General features: G+C 42.8%; 1 protein-coding gene across 5 annotated transcripts; it reads left to right on the forward strand.

The window, feature by feature from the left end:
• Positions 1 to 370: 370 nt before the first annotated feature.
• Positions 371 to 22,985, forward strand: LOC106825605 (zinc finger protein 134). Of its 5 annotated transcripts, none has more exons than XR_011498736.1 (4): positions 371 to 672; positions 12,413 to 12,513; positions 13,173 to 15,044; positions 15,329 to 22,985. XR_011498736.1 is itself a non-coding variant. In XM_044759820.2 (4 exons), the coding sequence occupies exons 3-4, from the start codon at positions 12,474 to 12,476 to the stop codon at positions 14,411 to 14,413; spliced, it is 1,281 nt and encodes a 426-aa protein (XP_044615755.1). In that variant the 5' UTR covers positions 371 to 686; positions 11,746 to 11,806; positions 12,413 to 12,473; the 3' UTR covers positions 14,414 to 14,973. The 5 variants fall into 5 exon arrangements, 4 of the variants coding, with proteins under 4 accessions (XP_044615755.1, XP_044615754.1, XP_014687970.2 ...); XM_044759820.2 differs by lacking the exon at positions 15,329 to 22,985 and adding an exon at positions 11,746 to 11,806 and having other exon boundaries at positions 371 to 686; positions 13,173 to 14,973; XM_044759819.2 differs by lacking the exon at positions 15,329 to 22,985 and adding an exon at positions 11,746 to 11,806 and having other exon boundaries at positions 13,173 to 14,973.
• The last annotated feature ends 1,093 nt before the right edge of the window (positions 22,986 to 24,078 follow it).

A 24,078-nucleotide genomic window follows, 5' to 3' on the forward strand; every position in this document is an offset into this window, starting at 1 on the left:
GTTCTGTCTATATGTATTTTAAAAACAACAAAGAATATGAGTGGACTTAAAGCGACATTGGATGTGGTGTGTCCATTTGGTTTTGCAGCTTTGGGGGACATCTGAAAGAATGTTTCTAAACATTTCTTCAATCCCTGCAGTCTACACTGCACAGAATCTGGGTGTGGGCTCTTTCAGAGGGACGAGGCCCTGCCCCGTCCTCGGAGCCTTGAGGTACCCTTTCCCAGGGCCCCTTGCGGTGCCACTTGGCCTTAGCCCGGGCAGAGAGGGTGTCAGCGTGCTGCTAAAGCTGATTGCTCACGGGGAACTACATTACCCAGAAACTTCTGCGCCGCACAGGGCGGGGGGACACTGCTAAGGGAGTTTCCGTACGTGCGGAAGGCGTCTGGGCGGGACTTCCGGCATCTTGCTTGCGGCCGACATTTTGTTGGCTCTTAGAAGCATCCTAGAAAAATTTCGGGAGCTCTGGTTCCGTTCACAGGTGACTGAAGCGGGAAAGTGCGGGAGGAGAACCTGTCTCCACTGCAAACAGTCTCGGCAGTGGCATCGCCCGCGAAGACTCCGCCCCCGGGGCTGAGCAACGGCAGCGCCTGGGCCTCGACCTGGTACTCCTCAGGGCTCCGTGTGGTCCAGACTGTGACGGCGGCGGCCTCGGTGACGGAGCCGGCGTGGGTGAGCCGGCGTGGGTGGGTGCTGCGTTTCCCGACTCTTGGCGCGCGTCCCGACCCTCCCCTCCGAAGCATAAGGCCCCGACTGAGGGGTGCCTGTTAAGGTCATTGCGGCCCAGGCTCCAGGGCCTTCGTGGGTGGAACCCTCATCACTAACCGCCGGTGTGAGGAGGCGCGAGGGGTGGTCCTGGCCGAGCAACTCACAGGAGGGAAGCCTTGGAGGTGTGACTGAGCCGGGAGCATTTGGGAAACGGGGGTCTTCGTGTCTGCAGGGAACAGAGAGTGTGAGTGGTAGTCCTGCCTGGGATGGCCGAGTGAGGCGAGTACCTTTATTGCGAGGACGCTGGGAGCCGTGGAGGGACGTGATCTTGATGTGGGCTCTCGAGCCCAGGAGTGGAAAGAGTTCTTGGACTCTGGGGTCTGGCAGTAGTGCTCATTTGTTCAGAGAATAGCATGAGGACGGCCCCTTGGGCAGTGAAGAGATGCAATGGGTTGAGGGCAGGGCTAAACTTATGAGGCGTAGGTATCTGAGTTATTTCTTTACTAGACAAAGGAAAGATCATGTTAAAAAGTCGTTAAAATGGTATTAGTGCAGGTGGGGTGTGGTTATCGTGCTGTCCTATAACTTCAGATACGAATTAGGTCAGGACGTCCTATATTTCCCAGGGGATGATACAGATGGGCATGTAGGGCAGAATGCCTTGGGCTTCTCTCCTTGGGGCAGCGTTGATCCACATCATAAAATCCTCCCCAAACCCATTTGGCCCCGTAATCCTTTGGGGATATGGATGGTGGTCAATCTTCTGTAAGTTCTTCCTGCTGCACAGTGTTATAATGCTGTCCTTAAGTGGGGCCATAGGAGTACAAGCAGGAAGTTCAGTGGACTGGAAGGTTGTGCCCACAGAGTCCAAGGCTGACAAGGTACACAGATCCTCTGGAGATGAGAGAATCATTTGACGAGAAGTGACCCAGGAGGCAAAATTTTGTTGACATGTGGAAGGTAAACAGTGAAATAGACAACAAATTATAAGAAATATAAGCAATATGATTAACCCAATGAATAAGGCTTTGATAGTAATCCAGAGACGTGGACCTGACCAGTAGTCCAACCAATCATTTAGGGATAGGGAAGACTTAGACATGGGTTTAATTTGGTGACTCATATAGGATAGGAGACCAGAGATATTTTGATAATAGTCAAGAATGTAGACACAACATTTGGTTTTTATAATGACACAAGTGCCCCTTGTGCTGCTGTCAAGACATCCAGTGCCATTCGATTTTGGAGGACTGCCGTACGTACTTGGGATGCTTCTAAATCGAGCAGCAAAAGGCTGTGTTGTGTATTGTTTAATGCTTTCATGATAAGTTTGTTTAGGGCTTCCATGTGCTAGATGACACTTTCAGTTCCTAATTGGGGAAGGAAAATTGAGGCAAGGGGATCATACCAGTGAAAGAATGGGTCCAGCGTTTTTGTAAGTTGGGTAGGTTAGCAGGAGATAGAGTAAATGTAGTTCTACCTTGCATCCAGACAAAGCCTAGGGGTGCTTCATTCAGTCCATCCAGGCAGCAGCCAAGGCCATAAGTGGGAGCCACATAACCATTGAGTGCCCTTAGGGGCTAACCAGTGTGTTGCTCGGCCATCTCTCCCAGTCAGTCCCAAACCAATCAGTATTTTTTAAGGCTATGATATGAGAACACACATAACGGGGAGTTTGTCCCATAGGTCAGGTGCTATTAGGCCACATATCATAAGTGTGATTGGTTTGTTCCCAACATAGAGTGGCCTTTTGACTGAGTTGACCACTAGTAGGAGTGAGCCAAATACATTCGTCCCAAATTTGATATAGTCCATTCTGTGTGTATCAACAGGTTGGGGACTTTACCTTAGGAACTCATTGTTTATGATCCACCTGTGACAAGGCAAGTCTAGTTAGTATTTGGGCAGTAGAGTTGAAGGAAAAGGTTTGATTGTGGCCAGGGAGCTCCCAGGTATCAGAGACGGATGGCCACAAGGAGACATTATGATTAGTAATAGATGAATCTTGTAGAAGAGAAGAGCTAGAATCTAATATCCATGAATGTGTAGTATAGTTTCTACTGAAACACATTTTTTCTCGCTAAAATCAGCCTTATTTTTACAAAAGATACCCAAATTAAGATTAACTGTTTTGCAAAATGTGCATAGTGAAGAGAAGCATTGCACGCCAATCAGTACCCTGGAGGGGAGAGACCCACCAGGGGAGGCTACAAGTACTAGACAGAGGCAAGAGTCCGCAAACCCAACATGTGGTTTCATTATGAAGCTCATCATAATGTTGAGCCCATTTAAAAAAGGAATTGTCTGTAATTATAAAAGGAGATAAGAGGAAAATAATCAAGATAGGGCTCATTTTGTTCTAAAAGGTAGTTTTAAATCACCAGTTTGTTCACAAGAGTAGTCTAGTTGAACAGCAGGGTGTGGATCACCTTTATCCTGTAGAGAAATCATAGGTTTTATGGGAAATATGAGTCCAAGAAGTATTATCTTTTAACTTTACAGCTGTGGGAGTACTTAGAATGACTTGACAAGGTCCTTTCCATTTTGGGCTTAACCCACCAGAATTTGTCTTCCAATCCTTTAATTATACCGTGTCTCCGGGATTTATCTAGCAAGGTGTATCGACAGACAATGGTTCCAGCTTAGGTAAATGATTATCAACATACTCATTTAGTTCCTTTTGTATTAGGCCAGCCTCAACGGAATAGTGGTATAGTTGGTGGAAATCAGAGTCGAACACTATATCGGTGGATTTCCTTCCATACAGAAAGGGCCTTCCATACAGGATTTCATATGGGCTTAATCCTAAACTATTCTTAGGGGTAGTTCTCATCTGTAGAAGGCCAATGGGTAAGAGTGTAATCCAAGTTTCCCAGGTTTCGAGACTTAATTTGGAGAGATGTAGTTTTAGAGTAAGGTTTGCTTTTTCCACTTTCCCAGAGGATTGTGGGTGGCAGGCTGAATGCAAAGAGTATTTAATTTGTAAAGCTGAAGGGACCTGTTGTGTTATTTGAGCTATGAAAGAGGGATCGTTATCACTCTGTAAGGTTTGGGCAAGCCAAAACATGGGATAATCTCCCTTAAAAGGGCCTTTGTTACTTTGATTGCCCATTCACTTCAACAAGGAAAGACCTCAATCCAGCCTGTAAATGTATCAGTAAATACCAAAAGATATTTATAGCGATGACATGGAGGCATCTGAGTAAAATCCAGTTGCCAATCTTCCCCCGATAGGTGCCCCATTATCGTACAGGCCATAACAAAGGAGATTTACTTGAGCACAAGTGGCACAAGAACGGCAGATCTGCCTAATGATGGCCTGGAAATTATGTCCATCAAAGGATTTAGAAAGTATTTGAGTCAATGATTGTTTGCTGAAATGGGTAGCCTGATGAATGCCGTTGACTAATTTCCATTGAAGGCTTTTAGGTATGAAAATTTTTCCCTGATCTTTAATTAGCCAAGACTGTTTTGTTTCCTGGGTATATCCCTTTTCTTGAGCCAGGGTTATTTTTTGATTTGTATAAATAGGACTAATAAGGCCTAAAGCAGGGGGAATGGGGAGTAAGCTTAAAAGATTACTTTGTTTAGCTGCCCATTTAGCTTCCCGGTCAGCGAAGTTATTACCTCTTGTTCTCAAGGGATAAGATCCTTCTGATGTCCCTGGCAATGGACCACAGCCACTTGGTTTGGAAGAAGTACAGAGTTTAAAAGAGCCAAAATCTCTGTTCTGTGTTTGATAGGGGAGTTCTTTGTATTGAGTAATCCCCTTTCCTTCCATATGGCCCCATGTGCATGTAGCACCAAGAGGGCATATTTTGAGTCAGTGTAAATATCAATAACCATATCTTTTGCCAGATGAAGGGCTCGGGTAAGAGTGATGAGTTCAGTCTTTTGGGCAAACATATTGGCTGGAAGGGCTTGTGCCTCAATGATGTGCAAGGCGTTTACTATAGCATAGCCTGCCTTGCGTATCTCCTGTTCTATGAAGCCACTGCTGTCTATAAACCAGCTGTCATCCGCATTATCTGTGGGGGAATCCAGCATGTCAGACCTGTTAGAGTACACTTGTTCTATGACTTCAGAACGTGTATGCACCAAATCCTGGACTGGGTAGTCAGGACTTGGCATAAGGTCTGCCAGATTAATTGTTTGACAGACCTTAAGGATGATCTCAGGGGTGTTGAGGAGGATGGCCTGATATTTAGTTAGATGTCCTCCAGTCATCCATTGATGTCCCTTAGTTTGTAACACAGCTTGTACCTGATGGGGAGTCATGACTGTTAAAGGTTGCCCCATAGTTAATTTAGAGGCCTCCTCAACTAATGGAGCTGTAGCTGCTACAGCCCTTAAGCAGGCTGGGCATTCCAAAGCCACCAAGTCTAGAGTTTTTGAGAAATATTCAACAATTCAGGTCTTTGGGCATAGTCTTTGAGTAAGGGTACCAAGGGCTTGGCCCTGCTGTTCAGCAACATAAAGAATAAAAGGCTCGTTGACATTAGGCAGAGCCAGGGCTGGGGCAGAAGACAGTTGCTGTTGAATTGACTGAAAGGCCTTGTCCTCCTTTTGCGTCCATTCCAGAGGTTTTGTATCAGGTTCTCTGGTTGCGTCATATAAAGACTGTACTGTTACCCCAAACTCAGGAAGTCATAACGACAGAATCCTGCCATACCCAGGAAAGTGTGAAGTTGTTTTTTTGTCTTTGGTGGTCCAAGTTTGAGGATAGTCTTTTTCCTATTTATAGAAAGTGCCCGATGTCCTGGAGTTAAATCATAGCCCAAATAGGACACCTGCTTTTGTGAAATTTGTGCCTTTTGTGGGGCCACTCGATATCCCCGTTGGGCTAAGAAATTAAGGACAAGGACAGTATTGTGATCAGAATCCTCCTTTGTGGGACTACAAATAAGAATATCATCAACATATTATATTAAGCCACCAACAGGAAGTTTGACATCTTGTAGATCCTTGCCTAGGGCACTTCCAAACATGGGGACTATCCGGAAAACCTTGTGCGAGGACTGTCCAAGTCAACTGGGTAGGAAGAGCTTCATTAGGAAACTTCCATTCAAAGGCAAATACAGGTTGGGAGGTTTCATGCAGAGGAATACAAAGGAAAGCATCCTTTAAGTCAAGGACCATAAACCAGTTAGAGTTTTCTGGGATCTGGGAAAATATAGTATATGGGTTAGGCATGATAGCATGAATAGGAACAGTGGCTTCATTAATTATGCAGAGGTCCTGGACCAAACGATAATCTCCATTTGGCTTCTTTACAGGCAAGATAGGAGTATTATAGGGAGATTGACATCGTTTAAGGAGATTGACATCGTTTAAGCAGGCCGTGATTGAGGAATTTTAATATAAGGAGTTGTAATCCTTCAATTCCCTCTGGTTTTGAAGGATATTGCTTCTTATGGGGTACAAGAGAAGAGTCCCACAAGGTAATAGAGACTGGCTGTGCTGCTATAGCTCTTCCTGGAAGGGAGCAGTCCCAAACCTGGGGATCAACTGCTTCCCATATGTGGGGTGGAATATTAGAGGGTATCTGGGAAACAGGAGAGCTTGGAGAGAGTGTGGCAAACAGCTGTCCTCCTCATGTATTAGAATAAATTGGCTTCCTAATAATGGAGTAGGACAAGTAGGTAGGACTAGAAAAGTATGGAAAAACGTCCGAGTCTGATATTGGCAAGATAAAGGAAGAGTTTGATAACAAAACTTAGAGTTTTCCTCTATTCCGACAATTTTTTGATGGGACTTATGAGTTGGGCCAAAGTGTCAAACAAGTACAGAGTAAGTGGCTCCCATATCAATAAGAAAATTGATTTGCTTACCTTCTACATCCAGAGGAACCCAGGGCTGAATCTGTTCTATGGTGATGGGAGCCGTACTGCCCTCTGGGCCCATTCAGGCGGAGTCCTCAGGACCGCATCTCCGGGCAGGGAAGTGTGTTCTTGGCCCCTCCTAGCTCTGGAGACAAGGGCAATCACGCTTCCAACGTCCCTCTCGCTTGCAGAGAGGACAAGGCCCAGGAGGAAGGTCCTTTCTTGGGCACTGTCTGCTCCAGTGTCCAGATTGAAGGCAACAGTAACAAGGGGACTTACCTGGGCCTTTGGCATTGGTAATTTGAGACTTGGATCCCTGGTTAGCCCTTTTCTGTGGCATATCCACAATGGCGGCTGCTAAAATGTGAGCTTGTAGCTTACCCAGTAATTTTGCCCTTTTGTCCTTATCCTATTTAAGAGTCAAGTCCCGATCATTAAACACCTGGGTAGCAACCTCCAAAAGTCTCTGTACAGGTGTTTGAGGACCCAAGGCCAATTTAGTCAATTTTCAGCGTGTGTCTGGGGCAGGCTGACTAATGAAGTGCATGTTTAGAATAGTCATCCCTTCTGGAGAAGTAGAGTCTAGATTAGTGTATTTCAAATAGCTTCAGCTAATCTTCCTTGAAAAAGGGCTGGGTTTTCATCTGTTCCCTGAGTTATTTCCCAGAGTTTGCCAAAATTGACTGGCTTTGTAAATCCCTTCTTCATTCCCTCTATTAAACAAGTAATCATGATTCCCTTGTCTTCAATCTTCTTCATTCCTATAATCCCATTTGGGGTCTGTATTTGGTACTGCAGTGCCTCCTCCTGGATATTTATGTCTGTTTCTAGTATGTAAATCCTCTGCAAATTCATGTGCTCCTGCCCAAATACAATTTTTTCATCTGTAGTGCAGCAATGAGTAAGAATAATATAAATATCGTACCAGGTCAATTCAAACATCATGATGAGCTGTTGAAAGCCACCAATACGTTGGGAAGGGTTTTCTGAATATCTACCCAGTTGTGTCTTTAGTTGAGCCGTATCAGACGTGAAAATGGCACATGGACTCAAATGGTCCCCATTTCTCCCATTTGCTACCTCGTGGAGAAGGAAATGTCTGGGATTCTAAGAGGTCCCACTCCTCGTATGACCTGCAGGACTCGTGAGGGTTGAGGACTCGATTTTAGGTTCCTCCTCATAGGGAGGGAGTATTCTGGTCTTTGAGTCCTCAGGGGAGGTTAATTTGATAGGAGCTGCAGGGGTCTTAGGAAGAGGTCTAACAAGGCAGTCACCATCTAATATATCAGGCGTAGGTTTTTCTTTTTTCTTTTCTTTTCTTTTCTTTTTTTTTTTTGAGGAAGATTAGCCCTGAGCTAACTGCTTCCAATCTTCCTCTTTTTGCTGAGGAAGACTGGCCCTGAGCTAACATCCATACCCATCTTCCTCTACTTTGTACACGGGACGCCTGCCACAGCATGGCTTGCCAAGCGGTGCCATGTCCACACCTGGGATCTGAACCTGTGAACCCCAGGCCGCAAAAGCAGAACATGCTCACTTAACCACTGCGCCACCAGGCCAGCCCCTCAGGTGTAGCTTTTTCTACTTTAGTAGGGGAAGCTAGACATGTGTGACAAACCGCTCTGAGTTCAGGATCTTGATCTAGGGCCACAAATGCTTGACTAGAAGGAATTTCAGACCATTTTCCCAGGCAGCGGCAAAATAATTCTAATTGAAAAGTAGTATTAAAATTTAGGATGCCTGGGCTGGCCCCATGGCCGAGTGGTTAAGTTTGTGTGCTCCACTGCAGGTGGCCCAGTGTTTCATTGGTTCGAATCCTGGTCGTGGACATGGCACTGTTCATCAGGTCACGTTGAGGTGGCATCCCACATGCCACAACTAGAAGGACCCACAACGAAGAATATACAACTATGTACTGGGGGGGGTTGGGGAGAAAAAGGAAAAAAATTGTAAAAAAATCTTTAAAAAAATTTAGGATGCCATTCATGGGCCATTTTTCCTCATTCAGAGTAGATTGAGGCCAAACAGTATTACAGTAAAAGATAGGTCTCTTTTTCGTTAGATCTTGTGGTTCAAATTTTCTCTGGTTATTTTAAAAGGCAACCCAAAGCTGAGTCCTTAGGAATGGAATTAGAAACTCCCATGGTCCTAGGAAGCAAAAAGACAAGAGAAGAGAGATTAAAGAAAAGGATCCATTACCTTGAAATTCCCCCCTGAACCTAGGGCAGCATCCTATCTGTGTTCTGCCTTTGAGGTATAGCAAGGGGTGAGGGGGGCGTCCCCCTGCATTGCATCCCTTGTATATCTTCCCTATTATGCCTGGCAGTAAGAGGTGCCTCATGAATGGTCCCAGAGATAAAAGAATAGAGGAAGACAGTGAAGAATTTTCTGCCTGTCTGGGGGACAGTCTATGCAATTGCATCCTGGAGCCGTTCTCCCTAGAAGGGGTTCCCATACTCAACTGAAGGTTATAGTTTGGTACTTTCTTTGAACCGGAGGCTGGATTGGGACTTTCCCATGGTTCCGAGTGTGGTCAGGAGCCATAGGGAGGGATTCCAGTCCAGCCTTAATAAAAGAAACCTGCCACAGCAATCTTGGAGATTGGCAACCGTCCTAATGACTTAAGTGGTCAACCTGCACTCATGTAGAATTTATATATTAGAGATAGAATTAGGAAGGAATGGATTAATGCATTCTTCATCACCCTCAGACTTAAGGTACTGATTCTCTTTGAGCTGAATGCTATGGTTTGCCCCATAGAGTAGCCATGGGCAGCAAACGTGGATTCATACAGCTGTCCGAGAAGGTTCCAGATGAATAAGTGAATTTAGATCCATCCTTGGAAAAGAGGAAGGCACAAGGAAGAAAAGTGCACTTACCAGAACTTAAGCTCACAAGCCAGTGAAGCAAGATCCCCATAAAGGCCACCAGAAGAAATGATGTGGGCTCAGTGAGCCGAGGAGTCAAAAGAAAGATTTCTTGGACTCTTAAGGGCTGGCAGTAGTGCTCTTTTATTCAGAGAATAGCATGGGGACAGGACCCATGGGCAGTGAAGAGCTGCAGTGGGTTGAGGGTAGGGCTAAATTTATAAGATGTAGGTATGTGAGTTATTTCTTTACAAGACAAAGGAAAGATCATGTAAAAAAGTTGTTAAAATGATAGAAGTGCAGGGGGGGTTCTGGTTATCAGGTGGTCATATAACTTTGGATACGAATTAGGTTAGGACGTCCTATACCTCCCAGAGGATGATACAGATAGGCATGTAGGCCAGAATGCCTTTGGCTTCTCTCCCTGGGGCATCCTTGATCCACATCAATCTGATTAAGAATTTTAAAAGTATCCCAACATTCGCTCAGGGAAAACACACTAGGGTGGTGTGGTGGTGATGAGGATGGAGGCAGGGAGACTGGTGAGCAAGTCACAAACTTCTGGGCTTTTGTGGTGGTGGCTGTCCCAGAGCAGTAGCAGGAGGGTTAGGGGTAGAGAAGTCATTAAATTCTGCAGAGATTTTAAAGATAAAACAACAGGATTTCTTATTGCATCAGATATGACAGTGAAAGTAGAGAGCGAATGGCTATTCAAGTTTTCTTTTTTTTTTCTGTGAACATCTGAAGGGGTGGAAATTCGTAGGTTGGTACAGGGAGCACCTTTCAGGGGAATGAGGAGTTGGATTTTGGACATGGTAAATCTAAGATGTCTCACAGGCCTCTGGACATGCAGGTCTGGAGTTCTGTGGAATGAGCTGTGCTGGAGACCTCTGAGGGATGAGGCCTCAGGTCAAAGCCTGGAGATCAGATTTAGGGGAAGAATATTAAGGATATTATTTTCATGTGGTCCCTGAGGTGAGAAATTGGGGGTCAAGGAAGAAGGAGTGGACATCCCCGAGATTACCTCCAGAAAGGAAGGGTCCTGGCATGTGAAGGGTTCTGACTGGTGTCAGCAAGAGGAGAGGGCTGTAGCATGTTAGGAGCCTGGCCTGAAATGGAGAGCAAGGTGTGAAGTGCTATAGTTTTGCCACCCTGTGGACTCAGCATGCCCCCATAGGCACTGCCTGTGGAGCAGTGGGAAAGTCAACCAGGCCAGTAGAGCAGCCCCAGCCCAATCCAGGGCGCTGGTACATCAGTTCCCCAATTCCTCAGGTAAGGAGAGATAATGAACATTTCTAATGAGGGCCACCAGCAGGCTCACCTTCAGAGTATATGTACCAGGTAGGCTGGTTTGCTGAAAGGACTAGTGTACACCTGGCAAGTATACATAAGCAGGTCATTAAAAATAAAAATACATAGATATGATAATATCTTGGTATATAGATTATACCAATGCTTAATAAGTTGATTGAAGTGCTTGCCTGTAAGTATTTGGTCACAATGAAAAGTCTTAAATATCACGTCTTCTTAAAAGCTTAAACACAAACCCAGAATTTCAAAAACCTTTCACTTCATTTGCACCAAAAATACTTGTGATAATATTAAGTTCATGGACAGTAAAAGATAATTCCAAGTTACTTGACATGTACTAACATGACTAATACAAACAGCAGGCCTGTGAGGTGGGTACTACTATTATCCCTGCTTCACAGATGAGGACACTGAGACACAGATCTTTGTACATAGTCACACCGTGGTTCTGGATTGCTGAAGTTGAATCAAGGAATAGGGCCAGGAGGGGAGGATTTAACAGCTGAGATACTCATGGCAATAGGGACCCTTGACTGGGGCAGAGTGTGATCCTGGATGCATTAACTAAGCATTCTCTGGGTGCTGTGTGCAGGTTTGCATGTGGGAGATACCTGCGTTGTTGGTGTCCTTAGATACGAGGGAGATGTAGTCTAAAGAGTGACGTGTACATAAGGATGGAATCTGAATTCGCAGCCTGAGGGCTCTGGTACTGAGAGCTTTAGGGAGACTGCAAAACTCAAATTTGTTTATGAGAGACATAATCTCTGGACTCCAAGGAAACTACCTGGCAGGAGAACAGAACATTTGGGCCCTGCATGCCAGGCCCAGACCATACAGTGTCTGTCTGTCCACCTGCCTGTTGTTCTAGGCTGGACAAAATGATTAACAAGAAATGAGGAAAGAGCAGGCACCAATCACACAAGGGCCTGCTACCTTGTCTAAGTTACAGAGCTGGGGAGGAAAGTGAATGTGTGGTGTTAGACCAGGAGTCTGGGGGAAAGCGGCTGCCCCTGTGCTCAGTTGTCCATTTCATGCAGGGTCATGTGACTTTTGAGGATGCGTTTATGTATTTCTTCTGGGAGGAGTAGAGGCTACTTGGTAAGTGTCAGAGGTTCTCATATCACAACGTAATGCTTTCTATGCTTTGTGCTTAATGGTCTTCCTGGGTAAAGCCCCATGTATCCCACTTTTCTGGGCTGTGCTCTGCTTTTGGTTTTTTCCCCCAGAGTGCCATTTTCTTCCCATGGCTGGGCGACAGGCACTGCTGTTTGCCCTCATTCCCACACATTGGTCCCTCGGGTGCCAGGGCTCAGCTGTGTATACTGCCTCCTCCACTACCTATGCTCCCAAACTTCTGCTGCCCCAAATCTTTGTCAGAAAGGGTTTGAGGGTCGGGAGTCTTGTGGTAAGCCCAAAGGATGCTGCTCTGCTTGGCCTCTCCTGGGTTGGTCGCTCCATCTGCATTCATGATAGCTCTGTGCTCCAGATTGTGCCCCTTTCATTGACATTTCCTTCATCTATCTGTGTCATGAATTGCAGTCATGGTCTTTGCTTATGGGGCCCACTGGGCTGTTCCTGCAAGACATTTCTGATGTTTATTTTATGATGTTTAGTTTTCTTTTAATGTCTCATAGGTGGGCTGCTCTGGGTCAGTGCTTTCCCACTCACTTGCCCTGTCTTTCCCCTGTGACTTGTATCTTACAGACCCTCTGTGATTGCTGAACTGTAGCAGGGGAAAGAAGTCTGAGTGCCTGACCGAGAGGTCATGACTCTAGCCACAGCAGGAGGGGCTTGGACGGGCTTTGGTGAGTGGGAGCTTGGGGAGGGGTGTGACTTCAGGGCTGGGTTCAAATAGCAGCAGAAACCTGTCCTGTGCCCAATACTGTTTAGTGCCCAGGCTGTAAGCCATACTTTATTTCTGTCTTTTTGTCCCCATTCTGAACTTACATACTCATCATTTCTATTCTGACCTACCATCCAGGCCAAGTTGACCCCCACTCACCAGTGCCCTCTCCTGCTCCCTCTGCAGTGCTCTCCTATATTGGACAATGCTAATATGTCACGAGACAGACACATTTCCTTAAATAGTTCTTCAATACCAGTTACTCATTTCAAATCAGAAATTACCTGGGCATGGACTTACATTTCTATATAGCACTCAGCTATTGCCAGTAGCCAAGGCCCTTCTAAAAGTCATTTGCAGAGTAAGTTGGAGATCCTGCCTGCCTCTTCTCCCTCAACTCACTCCATCCTCATGTCTTTATCCCTTGTGAGCCCTTCCCCATTCTGTGATTCTTAGAGCCCAGTACTACACAGCACTTCTTTCTTTAACCTGATCCCAAATCTGTCATCCTGCCAGCAACCCTATGGACTCAGTCCTCTGTGTGCTAGACACACATTTGTGACGGGGTTGCCCCCTCTCACCAAAATCAACATGCACTTCAACAGCATTTTTTGCCTTTAGATTGTTGGCGTGGAGTGGCAGATGAAGAGGCACCTTCTGAGCAGAGCATTTCTGTAGGAGTGTCACATGTTAGTACTTCCAAGGCAGATTCATCAACCCAGATGCCTCACCCTTGTGACATATGTGGCCCCATCTTGAAAGATATTTTGCACCTAGGTGAACACCAGGAAACACACCATGGACTGAAACCTTATACATGTGGGGCATGTGGGAGACAATTCTGCTTCAGTGAAAACTTTCACCAGCACCAGAAACAGTACAACGTAGAGAAACCCTTAAGAAGAGACAAAGGCAAGGCCTCGTGTGTGAAGAACTGTAGAGTTTGTGAGGACCCTCACTTGTCAGAGAAGCCCTTTACATGTGAGGAGGAGCAGAAGAACTTCCAGGCCACTTTGGGTAGTCACCAGCAAAAGGCTACCCACAGCAAGAGAAAGAAAAGGAGCACTGAGAGTGGAGAGGCCTTTCACATTGGACAAATGCATTATAAGTGCAGTGAATGTGGGAAGGCCTTCAACCGCAAAGACACACTTGTCCAGCACCAGAGAATCCATACTGGAGAAAAGCCTTATGAGTGCAGTGAATGTGGGAAAGCCTTCAGTCGAAAAGCCACACTTGTCCAGCACCAGAGAATCCACACTGGAGAAAGGCCGTATGAGTGCAGCGAGTGTGGGAAAGCCTTTAGTCGTAAAGACAACCTCACTCAGCATAAAAGAATTCACACTGGAGAAATGCCTTATAAGTGTGGCGAATGTGGAAAATACTTTAGCCATCACTCCAACCTAATCGTACACCAGAGAGTTCACAATGGAGCAAGGCCTTATAAGTGCAACGATTGTGGGAAAGTCTTCAGACACAAATCCACACTTGTTCAGCATGAGAGTATCCACACTGGAGAAAATCCTTATGTTTGCAGTGATTGTGGGAAATCCTTTGGTCACAAATACACCCTTATTAAACACCAGAGAATTCACACTGAGGTGAGACCTTTTGAGTGTGTGGAATGTGGGAAATTCTTTAGTCGAAGCTCTGACTTTATTGCACACCAAAGAGTTCACACAGGGGAAAGGCCTTTTGTGTGCAGCAAGTGTGGGAAGGATTTCATCAGAACCTCCCACCTTGTTCGGCACCAAAAAGTTCACACTGGAGAAAGGCCGTATGAGTGCAATGAATGTGGGAAAGCCTATAGCCTAAGCTCCCACCTTATTCGGCACCAGAAAGTTCACACTGCAGGAAGGCTTTAGGGCTGCTTTCAACACAACAGGACTCATAGGTAGAGGAGCACTGTGATTACCCTTTGAGAGGGAGATGTCAATCAGATGTTGATGTTCATATATCTGAACTTTGACACTAGAGAGATACCTTATGAATGCCAGGTACAAGGGAAGCTTTCAAGGCCTGCGTTGCACTTTGAGACCTGCTCAGGTTCCTTGCCAGATTTGTCAGTGTCAATGCCTGTGGCTAAAACCATCTCAACTCTACCATCTAAGTTACCTTAATATCCTCAGGAAAGGCAGAACTTTGTTTCTCTTTTCTGTCCCTGGAGGAAATTATAAGAAATCTGAGTTAAATATGGTCCTCATTGCATCCCAACTGACTGGGAAAGGTGTGGACATGACCCATTTTTAGCCAAGAGGGCCTGAGCTATGTTCTGATAGCAGAAAAGGTTTACTTTCTTCATGGACATTTTTGGTCTTGTATGATACTTGTGACAGATTTTTCCAGCCTTCAAGTCACCGAATCTGGAGAACTCCTTGCCTCGTTACTCTAATTTGTGCGATAATAAAGACATTATTTAAGCCTCTTTTAATCTTGGAAGTTCTTTTTACCGTTTGGAGTGGTTTGAAAACAACTAGGCACTGCCAAATTGAAGAGGTAAACACTGGCGGGGGGCGGGGGTGGGCCTCCGACTTTGTGTCCCTCAAATGGAACAGCATGTTGACAGAAAACTCAGTCCAGTTTTGTTGTTAATTTCCATTGCTGACAAAAGCTCCTTAGGTGAAAATTCAGGGCTTTGTGGGCCTGATTTTGTCTAAATTTCAGTTATCACAGGGCCCAGATCTCACATTGAGGAGGGTGCTGTTGTAATAACCTAGAGTGTATTTGGGAGTAGCACACATTGAGTGTCTTGTTTCCAGCTTATGTTTCATATTCCCCAGCAGTGTTGAGGGGAAGCTATTCCTCGGGACCTGCCATGTGCCATATGCCCTGAAGGCCCGAATCTGGTACAGAAGCCACTGGCTATAAGCCCTGCCATGTCCAGGAAGGAAACAAAATTGATACAGAAACACTTGGTATGTATAATTGGGATTGGAGAGAGTGCAGCAAACAAGATTGGATGTGTACATTGTAAAAAACACATCCACAAACACTCTGGTCACTGTGGTTGTATGAGATTAGGATGTATGGAAATTCTCAGGGTCTCCAGGGCTGTCACTCCTAGGACTAAGGTCAGTGACAGAGCAAGAAATGTGAAGTTTTCCTCGATTCCTATGCCTCCCTGTGCTCTTTACCTGATGTCTTTGCTGTGTGGGCAAGGATTCTAGGACTGAGAGTAGAGAGAGACTCTGGTCCAAGGGTATAGATTTTGTGACCACCCAGAATTCCTGGTGACTTACTTGGAAACAGCTTTCATTGTTTGCCAGTTTTTCTTGCTACTGAGGAAGAGGTTCTCTTCGCAAGGCTTTTGGAGTGAGAGGGTAGTCACTATAGTCATTGCTTAACAATGAGGAAACTTTCTGAGAAATGTGTCATTAAGCAATTTTGTCATTGTGTAAACATCATAGAGTGTACTTAAACCTAGATGGTATACTACACACCTAGGCTATATGGTATTGATCTTATTGGACCACTGCAGTATATGAGGTCTGTTGTTGACAGAAATATTGTTACGTGGTACGTGACTATATTGATGCTCAAGCTTCTGGTTTTCCAATGGCAGTAGGAAACTCAGACTTTTAGGTGGAATCGTCTTTTATAGTTTCAGAGTAGTCAACATGCAACATACTGCACATCCTTAAAGTGTACAATTTGGTAAGCCTTAATATATATATATACATATGAAATCATCACCCTAGCCATGATGTTGGACATATCCGTCACCCCCAAAGTTACCGCCTTCATAATCCCTCTCTCAATGCCCTTCCTAATAGTTCCCCACCAATCCCTAGGCAACCATCGATTTACTTTGAATATAGATAAATTTGCCTTTTCTGGAATTTAAATGGAACCTTAAAAGTTTATTTTTGTTTCCTGTCTTCTATGTAACATAATTATTTTAAGAATCATACATGTTGTGTGTATGAATAGCTCATTCTCTGTATTGCAGAGTAATATTCTGTATGGATATACCACAATTTATCACTTTATCTTAATTGACATTTGGGGTTTTTTTTTTTTCTAGATTCTAAATATTAAAAATAAAGCTGCTGCAAATATTCATGTACTAGTCTTATGGACATTTAGCTTAGGGATTTTCTAATCAAAAGTGTTGAAAGCATGGGCTTGTCTTTTCTTACTGATTATTATAAAGTGTGACAGAGAAGAGATGAATATAGGGAAAACTGTTAAACAGAAAAGACCCAAGACTTGATGATTTGGGAAATTCTCAGCCCATCTTAATTCAAAAGACATTGAAATTAAGAGATTCATGGTCAAGAAAGCATCTTCTAGAGAAAAAGCTGAGGGTGTGGCTGCACAACGTTTTTAAATATCTCGTCAAGATCAGTAGATCAGAATATTGAGTCACAGAAATCTCAGGGCCAGTCTTCCTCAGCAAAAAGAGGAGGATTGGCAGTAGTTAGCTCAGGGCTAATCTTCCTTAAAAAAAAAAGAATATCCATTCCAAGTGAAGGCTGTCTCATAGTAAAGGCTGGAGAAGCCCAGTAGCACCAGTTGTCCTGCCTCTGTAAGTTCCTCTGCACGACAAATTTCTCTCAGGTTAGAAACCAGCAACATGTAGACAACACCTCAGAACCAGGGACCCAAATGAAGTTTATCCTCTTTGGTCATGGGGACGTGTTCCCTCTGTGCAGTCAGCCTCAACAGCAGAGTCCCTGGGGCGCTCACTGGGACCAAGTGCAAGTCATCAGTGTAATAAGTATCAATGAACTTGTACAAACTGCCCAACAATCATCTTGAATGTATAGGTACAAAACAATACCAATAATCAGTGTGTGGCTTTGCCCATGAGTCACTGTTGTGCAAGTACTTCAGCAAAACAGCTCAGGCTTGTTCCAGGCCTGCGGACTCAACTCTCACAGAACATTCTACCCCTGTGACCAATGGCCTTCTTATGTCAAGACAATCAAGTTTAATTGGACAGCAAGCACTTGCCCAATATCATATAATCTGATAGACGATTAAACTCACAGACTATGCATTATGTAATAAACAGTGAGTGATCAGTATGGATTTAAAGAGACAGCTGAAGCATGAAATATTACCAGCAAAAGTGTTTTCCATATTTTGTTCTAATTTTACAATTACTTTGCCTCCTTGATCTACATCTATCTATACTTTATGGTATATACATGTTGAGCTATTAAGAATGTAACTAATTTATTATTGATCAACTTAAATCTTCTACAGGTCAAGTCTCCTACATAGAGATAGCATCCTGTGAAACGAGAACCGAAAACCAGAGCCACATTAGTATTATTCCATGTAGTCATAGTCCAATCAAACAAATGCTGTCCTATGAGTTTTGAAAGATACTATTAAGCATGAGAACAAGGGAATCATAGAAGTAAAGGATGGAATAATCTATGCCAGGAAAATATTTATGAGAATATAGATGTAATATATCAAAAAAGAAAAATCCTTCTTTCAAAACCATGTCATAATTTGGGATAGAGATGATCACTCTCAGGTGATTCAATTTGCTGTGAAAACATGGTAATGCAATACCTGCACCAAAATAGCTTTGCATAGGAAGGGCACAAGGGATAAAACTTCCTGGAGGAAATGACCAATCCGAATCTGACCCTGTGCTTGGTCAAATCTCATGTTGATTTGAGCCATCGATGATCTATTTTTGCTTTTACAAACTGGATTGTAAATACTGTCTTCTCCATAAGTAATAGTGTCCCACTCACTCCTTGGCCGAAAATGCTCCCTGCCTCTTCCCTGTCTCTTACTTTTGTGCAACAGCATCTCAAGGGTATTTTCTGTGCTCCCTGTTTTCATCTCCTGAACTCTGATTTCATTTCTGTGGAATCTCACCCTGTCTTATGACTGATATACCATCTATGATCTAACAGTTCTCAAAGTATGTATTCAGCCTTGCTTCTACTCCCAAATTTCGGACTGATAGCTAATTCCCTAGTTGGCATTATCCTTAGATGTCTAGTAGGCACCTGAGACTGAACAGGTTCATAACCAAACTCCTGATCTTCCCTAAAAACCTATGCCAACTCCAGCCTTCCCTATCCCTTTTGATAGCAACTCAGATTCCACTTGCCCAGGCAAAAAAATCCCAGACTCATCCTTGAATCCTCTGTTTCTCTTCACACTTCACATCTATCCCATAGAATTCCTGTTGGCTTCACTTTCAGAATTTACCAGGGTTTTGACCACTTTTTATCTTCAACCCTGCTCCCTCCAAGTCATCTCGCACCCAGAATCTTCCCTTCCATGGTGTATTCTCAACAGAACAGCTGCGTACCACTTCTGGGCTCTGGGCTCTGCCTGCCTATAAAACTAAGCCCTAACTGTTACAGGAGCCCATGGTGCCTGCAAGATTTACCAGTTCTTGCCCCCTGACTCTGTCTCTCAACCCTCTCCTTCTAACTGCCCTTAGATGCATCACGCTGCTTGCTCTTGCCTGGGCATTCCAGGCAGGCTCTTGGGCCTCTGGGCCTCTATACTGGCTATTTCTTCTGCCTGAAAACAAGATGTACACACAGCTCAACCCCTCCCCTTCTTCAGTTCTTTACTCAAATATCCTCTAATTCATGAGACCTCTCTCCTTACTATTCTAGCTACCATTGTCACACATCCTACCACAGCACACACCACTCACTATGCTCGTTGTCCATAGTGGCATTCCTTTTTAGCAGAGTATCAAAATTATCTATGTTTCTGTTTGTCATCCTCAACTAGAAAATAAGTTACTTGAGGACAAGCTTCTTTACCTGGTTGGTTTCCTGATGTAACCCATTCACTTACAAAGTCCCTGGCACAGAGGACTTGCTTACCACGTGTGTGCTAGAGCAAAACTTGAGTGGTTTTTACCCTCTGGCAACTTTTTCCTGTCTTTCTCTCTCCCTCTCTCTCTCACGCACACACACACCCCCCAAGGCTGTTATTGTGTAGGTTTCTTGGGAGTCAAAAAATAATTTTGAGGAAAGGAATGAAGCCACTCAGGATGGGCAGGAATCAGCATGCATTCTCTGCTTCATTCTCTTGCTCCTTAGACCTGTGTCATCTGCTGGCCTTCCCATGACACCGTATCATTTTTTAGACACCCAAAATAAAACTTTCTTGTAGTTATTTCTGTTCACTTCATCTCTTGGATAATTTTACTAACAAACATTAACTGCTGTCAGTGTTGTGCACAAATCACAGTTGTTTTTCAGACATAATCTCAAATCCCTATGCAGATACCATGAGCTCTAAGCATAGTTACAGGTGAAATGATAATCACTCCCCAGCAGGGGGATGAGCTCACTGAGTCTCAAACCCTTATCTTAGTGTCCAGTGACCCCTTTCCAACCAGCATGGATGCTGCCCCTGCAGTCACTGCCCTGGCATCAAACATCAATTCGGTAAGTAGGTATTTTTTTTCAAATAACTGTTAGGCTCTTAGAAGGAAGAGAATCCATCTCATCGTCTTATATTTCCAGTGGGAAATAGTATATGGATGAAACAGTTCTGCTTCATCCAACAGTTTATGATGAAACATGAACACAAATAAACAGAGGCGGGAGGGAGGTGTTCTGAGGGATTCAGAGGAATGCTGTTGACCATGCCTCACTCCTCTGGGGCTGCCTGGCGTCCCCCCTCCATCTTTCTGTGGCCTGAAATCTCTTCTACCATGTCCCTGACAAACCCACTGACATTGAAACTATTTCCTCTAAACCTCTTCTCTATAGGGACATGAAGCGCAATAAGATAACATAGCCAGTGGCTAGTGCTGGCATTTGGTTTCTTCTCCTCTGGGAGCCAGTTGCACTTAATTGGTCTGTAGTAGAGCGTCTCCAAATTTCCACCCTCCGTGGACAATAGTATGCTTTCATCTCTGCTATACAGAAATAAGTCTCATTGAAGGAAAAGTGACTAAAAGACTACAGTTTTTAAATGTGCTTTGATATTCCTATTCATTTAGTAATATAGTAACGTATCAGCGCTCAGACACCTCAGCTTCTCTGCATCAGCGGGGACTCTGAGAGTCACCACAGCTGTCCACCCACAATTAATAAGATGGTTTGTTATTCTGGCATTCAAAATTCTAACCAGCTATGTGCTTTACCCTTTTCCCGTGAGCAGGATGCTCTTAATGAGGCTATCCAGAGAATACCTGTGAGCAGGGGAGCGCTGAGTCCTTAGTGGACAGATGGGATCAGTAACCACAGTAATTTGGGGATTCTCAGTTGAAGTCTGGATAATGCAAACTTTGTTAATTTTCACACCAAGTCGATTGACCTACCCATTTATTATGTAAACTTATCTTTAATTTAATTTGACTCTTTCCCTTTTCCCTTCACTTAGTTTGCTTCATTGATCTAATTCTATTTGTCATTTTTATCCTAAATGTGATTCCCCATGTTTTCTTTTTAAGGACTGCTATGTCAATATCTGCCACGAAAGTTCTGAAGGAGCCATATGTTTGTAACCTTAGAGTAGACGTTCCTCTCTGATGTGCTCTGCCACTCCTCTGTGTCCTGCTCTCCATCCGGAGGGTGAGCACTGCCGTCATTGCTGTGGATTCTTTCAGAAACATTTGATTTATTTCGAAATATGCAATACCTTCTCTCTTACTTGCTCTTCTGTCTTAATCATTCTCTCTATTCCCTCTACAAAATACACTCACTGAAGTCCTCAGAGCATACATCATTGTTGTTTGGAGGATGTGTTCTTTCACTCCTATTTCTACCCAGAGGGTCTTATGTTTATCAAGAGTCAGTTGATTTCTTCCCCAAATTCTTAATTCTAGTTTTTGCTTTTAAATTTTAATTATGTGATTTATTTAACAAAATGTACACCAGTGGAATAGGATTGCAAATAAAAGTTTTATTTAAAATATTCCTCATTTCGAACATTTGAAAACTGTATAAAAATCTAGATCTTTACAGTAACATTCCATATGAGTTAAAAGTGGCTGTTAAAACTGTAAGTGATTAGGCTGTGATATATATCAATAACATTCTGTACTCCGAAGGTTCCTGAAACATTTTGATATTTTTAGTCCACTTAAAGAACTCTAAAATAGTAATTGCATTTAATCATTTTTTTTATAGATACAAAGGATGACACAAAATATTTATCAGGGGATCCATATTAAAATTTCAATATATAAGAAATTATGGAAAATTATATACCTTAATGGTGAAAAATCAAAGCTCATTTAATATTTAATGAATATTTTCATAATCACATGAGATGAACATTTAATGTTTTTATGATTATTTTTCTCCTAGAATACTTGTTTATAACATTTTTTAGAATTTTTGTCTTTTATCAAACTTATTAATATGGGCACTGAGAATTGTCAGGATAGCTTCCTCTGTTAATATAATTTATTTATTAAATGTTTTAATTGAGTTGCATGAAAAAGTCTCTTTTGTTATCCTTTTTTAACAATATGTATTTTTTTAATGATCTTAGATCTTTCAAAATTATTTCATGGGAAGACTGGGCTCAGGAAGCCATCAGATAGAATTTGTCTATGAAAAAAGACATTCTCTCATCAGCATATTAGTTGCCCAGAAAGGGAGTCTGTGCAGAAAAGGCAAAATAAATGCTTGATATCATCCCCCTTATCTATGAGTCTTCAGAACTGTTTTCCTTGAAATACTCTTAAGGTTATGCAATGTTGGATTATTATTTTTATAATATCATTGGGGCATATGGGTTTTTAACTTAATGATGTGTTTCAGTTCATTCGTAATCATCTTTGGCAGTGAGAGCCCTTTCAAATTGGCACCAGGGCCCTTTACACATAATCACATTTTGTTATCTTTGTTATCTTCCCTGCTGTCTTGTTTGAAAAAGTGTTTCACCTTCATCTTGTAAATTTTCTGTCCCAGACTTGAGATCAAGCTTCTTGTTCAAAAAACTCTGGTTCCTTTTATGAAGAAGTTGTATATAGAATTGACAATATAGGTGATAGAGGTGCTCATTGCAACTAGAACCTTTCCCTGGAAATGGAGTGGAAAAAATAGGTTTAAAAAATATGGTGTTATGGCTGCATACTGATTCTTCAAAACAAAATTAATGATATAGAGGTTTTACAGGACTTCATGGTTTTATATTTATATTTTATTTCTTGTTGCTGGAAACCTTATTTCCCAGTGATGCTGTTATTATTATTTAATTATATCTGTTTAAAAACAATAACCAAATTAGAAAAAGAACAAACAAAGCCCAAAGTCAGTAGAAGAAGGGAAATAATAAAAATTAGGGCAGAAATAAACGATATTGAAACAAAAAAGACAGTAGAAAGAATCAATGAAACAAAGAGTTGGTTCTTCAAAAAAATAAACAAAATTGACAAACCCTTAGCCAGACTCACTAAGAAAAAAATAGAGAAGACTCAAATAAATAAAATTAGAAATCAGAAAGGAGAAATCACAATGGATACCACAGAAATACAAAGGATCATAAGAGAATACTATGAAAAACTATATTCCAACAAATTGGACAACCTAGAAGAAATGGATAAATTCTTAGACTCTTACAACCTCACAAAACTGAAGCAGGAAGAAATAAAGAATCTGAATAGACCAATCACAAGTAAAGAAATCGAAACAGTGATCAAAAACCTCCCCAAAAATAAAAGTCCAGGATCAAACAGCTTCTCTAGAGAATTCTACCAAACATTCAAAGATTTAATACCTATCCTTCTCAAACTATTCCAGAAAATTGAGGAAGATAGAGCACTCCCTAACACATTCTATGAAGCCAACATCACCCTGATCCCAAAACCTGACATGGACAACACAAAGAAGGAAAACTACAGGCCAATATCACTGATGAACATAGATGCAAAAATCCTCACCAAAATTTTGGCAACCCAAATACAGCAATACATTAAAAAGATTATATACCATGATCAAGTGGGATCTATACCAGGGACACAGGGATGGTTCAACATCCACAAGTCAATCAACGTGATACACCACATTAACAAAATGAAAGCAAAAACCACATGATCATCTCAATAGATGCAGAGAAAGCATTTGACAAGATCCAACATCCATTTATGATAAAAACTCTCAATAAAATGGGTATAGAAGGAAAGTACCTCAACATAATAAAGGCCATATATGACACACCCACAGCCAACATCATACTCAATGGGCAAAAACTGAAAACCATCCCTCTGAGAACAGGAACAAGACAAGGGTGTCCAGTTTCACCACTCTTATTCAACATAGTACTGGAGGTTTTGACCAGAGCAATTCAGCGGGAAAAAGAAATAAAAGGAATCCAAATAGGCAATGAAGAAGTGAAACTCTCACTGTTTGCAGATGACATGATCTTATATATAGAAAACCCCAAAGAATCCATAGGAAAACTATTAGAAATAATCAACAGCTACAGCAAGTTTCAGGGTATAAAATCAACATACATAAATCAGTAGCATTTCTATACTCTAACAATGAACTAACAGAAAAAGGACCCAAGAACTCAACCCATTCACAAGTGCAACAAAAAGAATAAAATACCTTGGGGTAAATTTAACCAA

The sequence above is a fragment of the Equus asinus genome, chromosome 26 (assembly GCF_041296235.1).
Source record: "Equus asinus isolate D_3611 breed Donkey chromosome 26, EquAss-T2T_v2, whole genome shotgun sequence".
Lineage (NCBI taxonomy): Eukaryota > Metazoa > Chordata > Mammalia > Perissodactyla > Equidae > Equus > Equus asinus.

Coding starts and splice junctions, on each gene's coding strand:
- LOC106825605 (XM_044759820.2), top strand. CDS start 12,474: ATGACTCTAGCCACAGCAGGAGGGGCTTGGACGGGCTTTG. Junction 12,514..13,172: donor AGGGGCTTGGACGGGCTTTG/GTGAGTGGGAGC, acceptor TTTTGCCTTTAG/ATTGTTGGCGTGGAGTGGCA.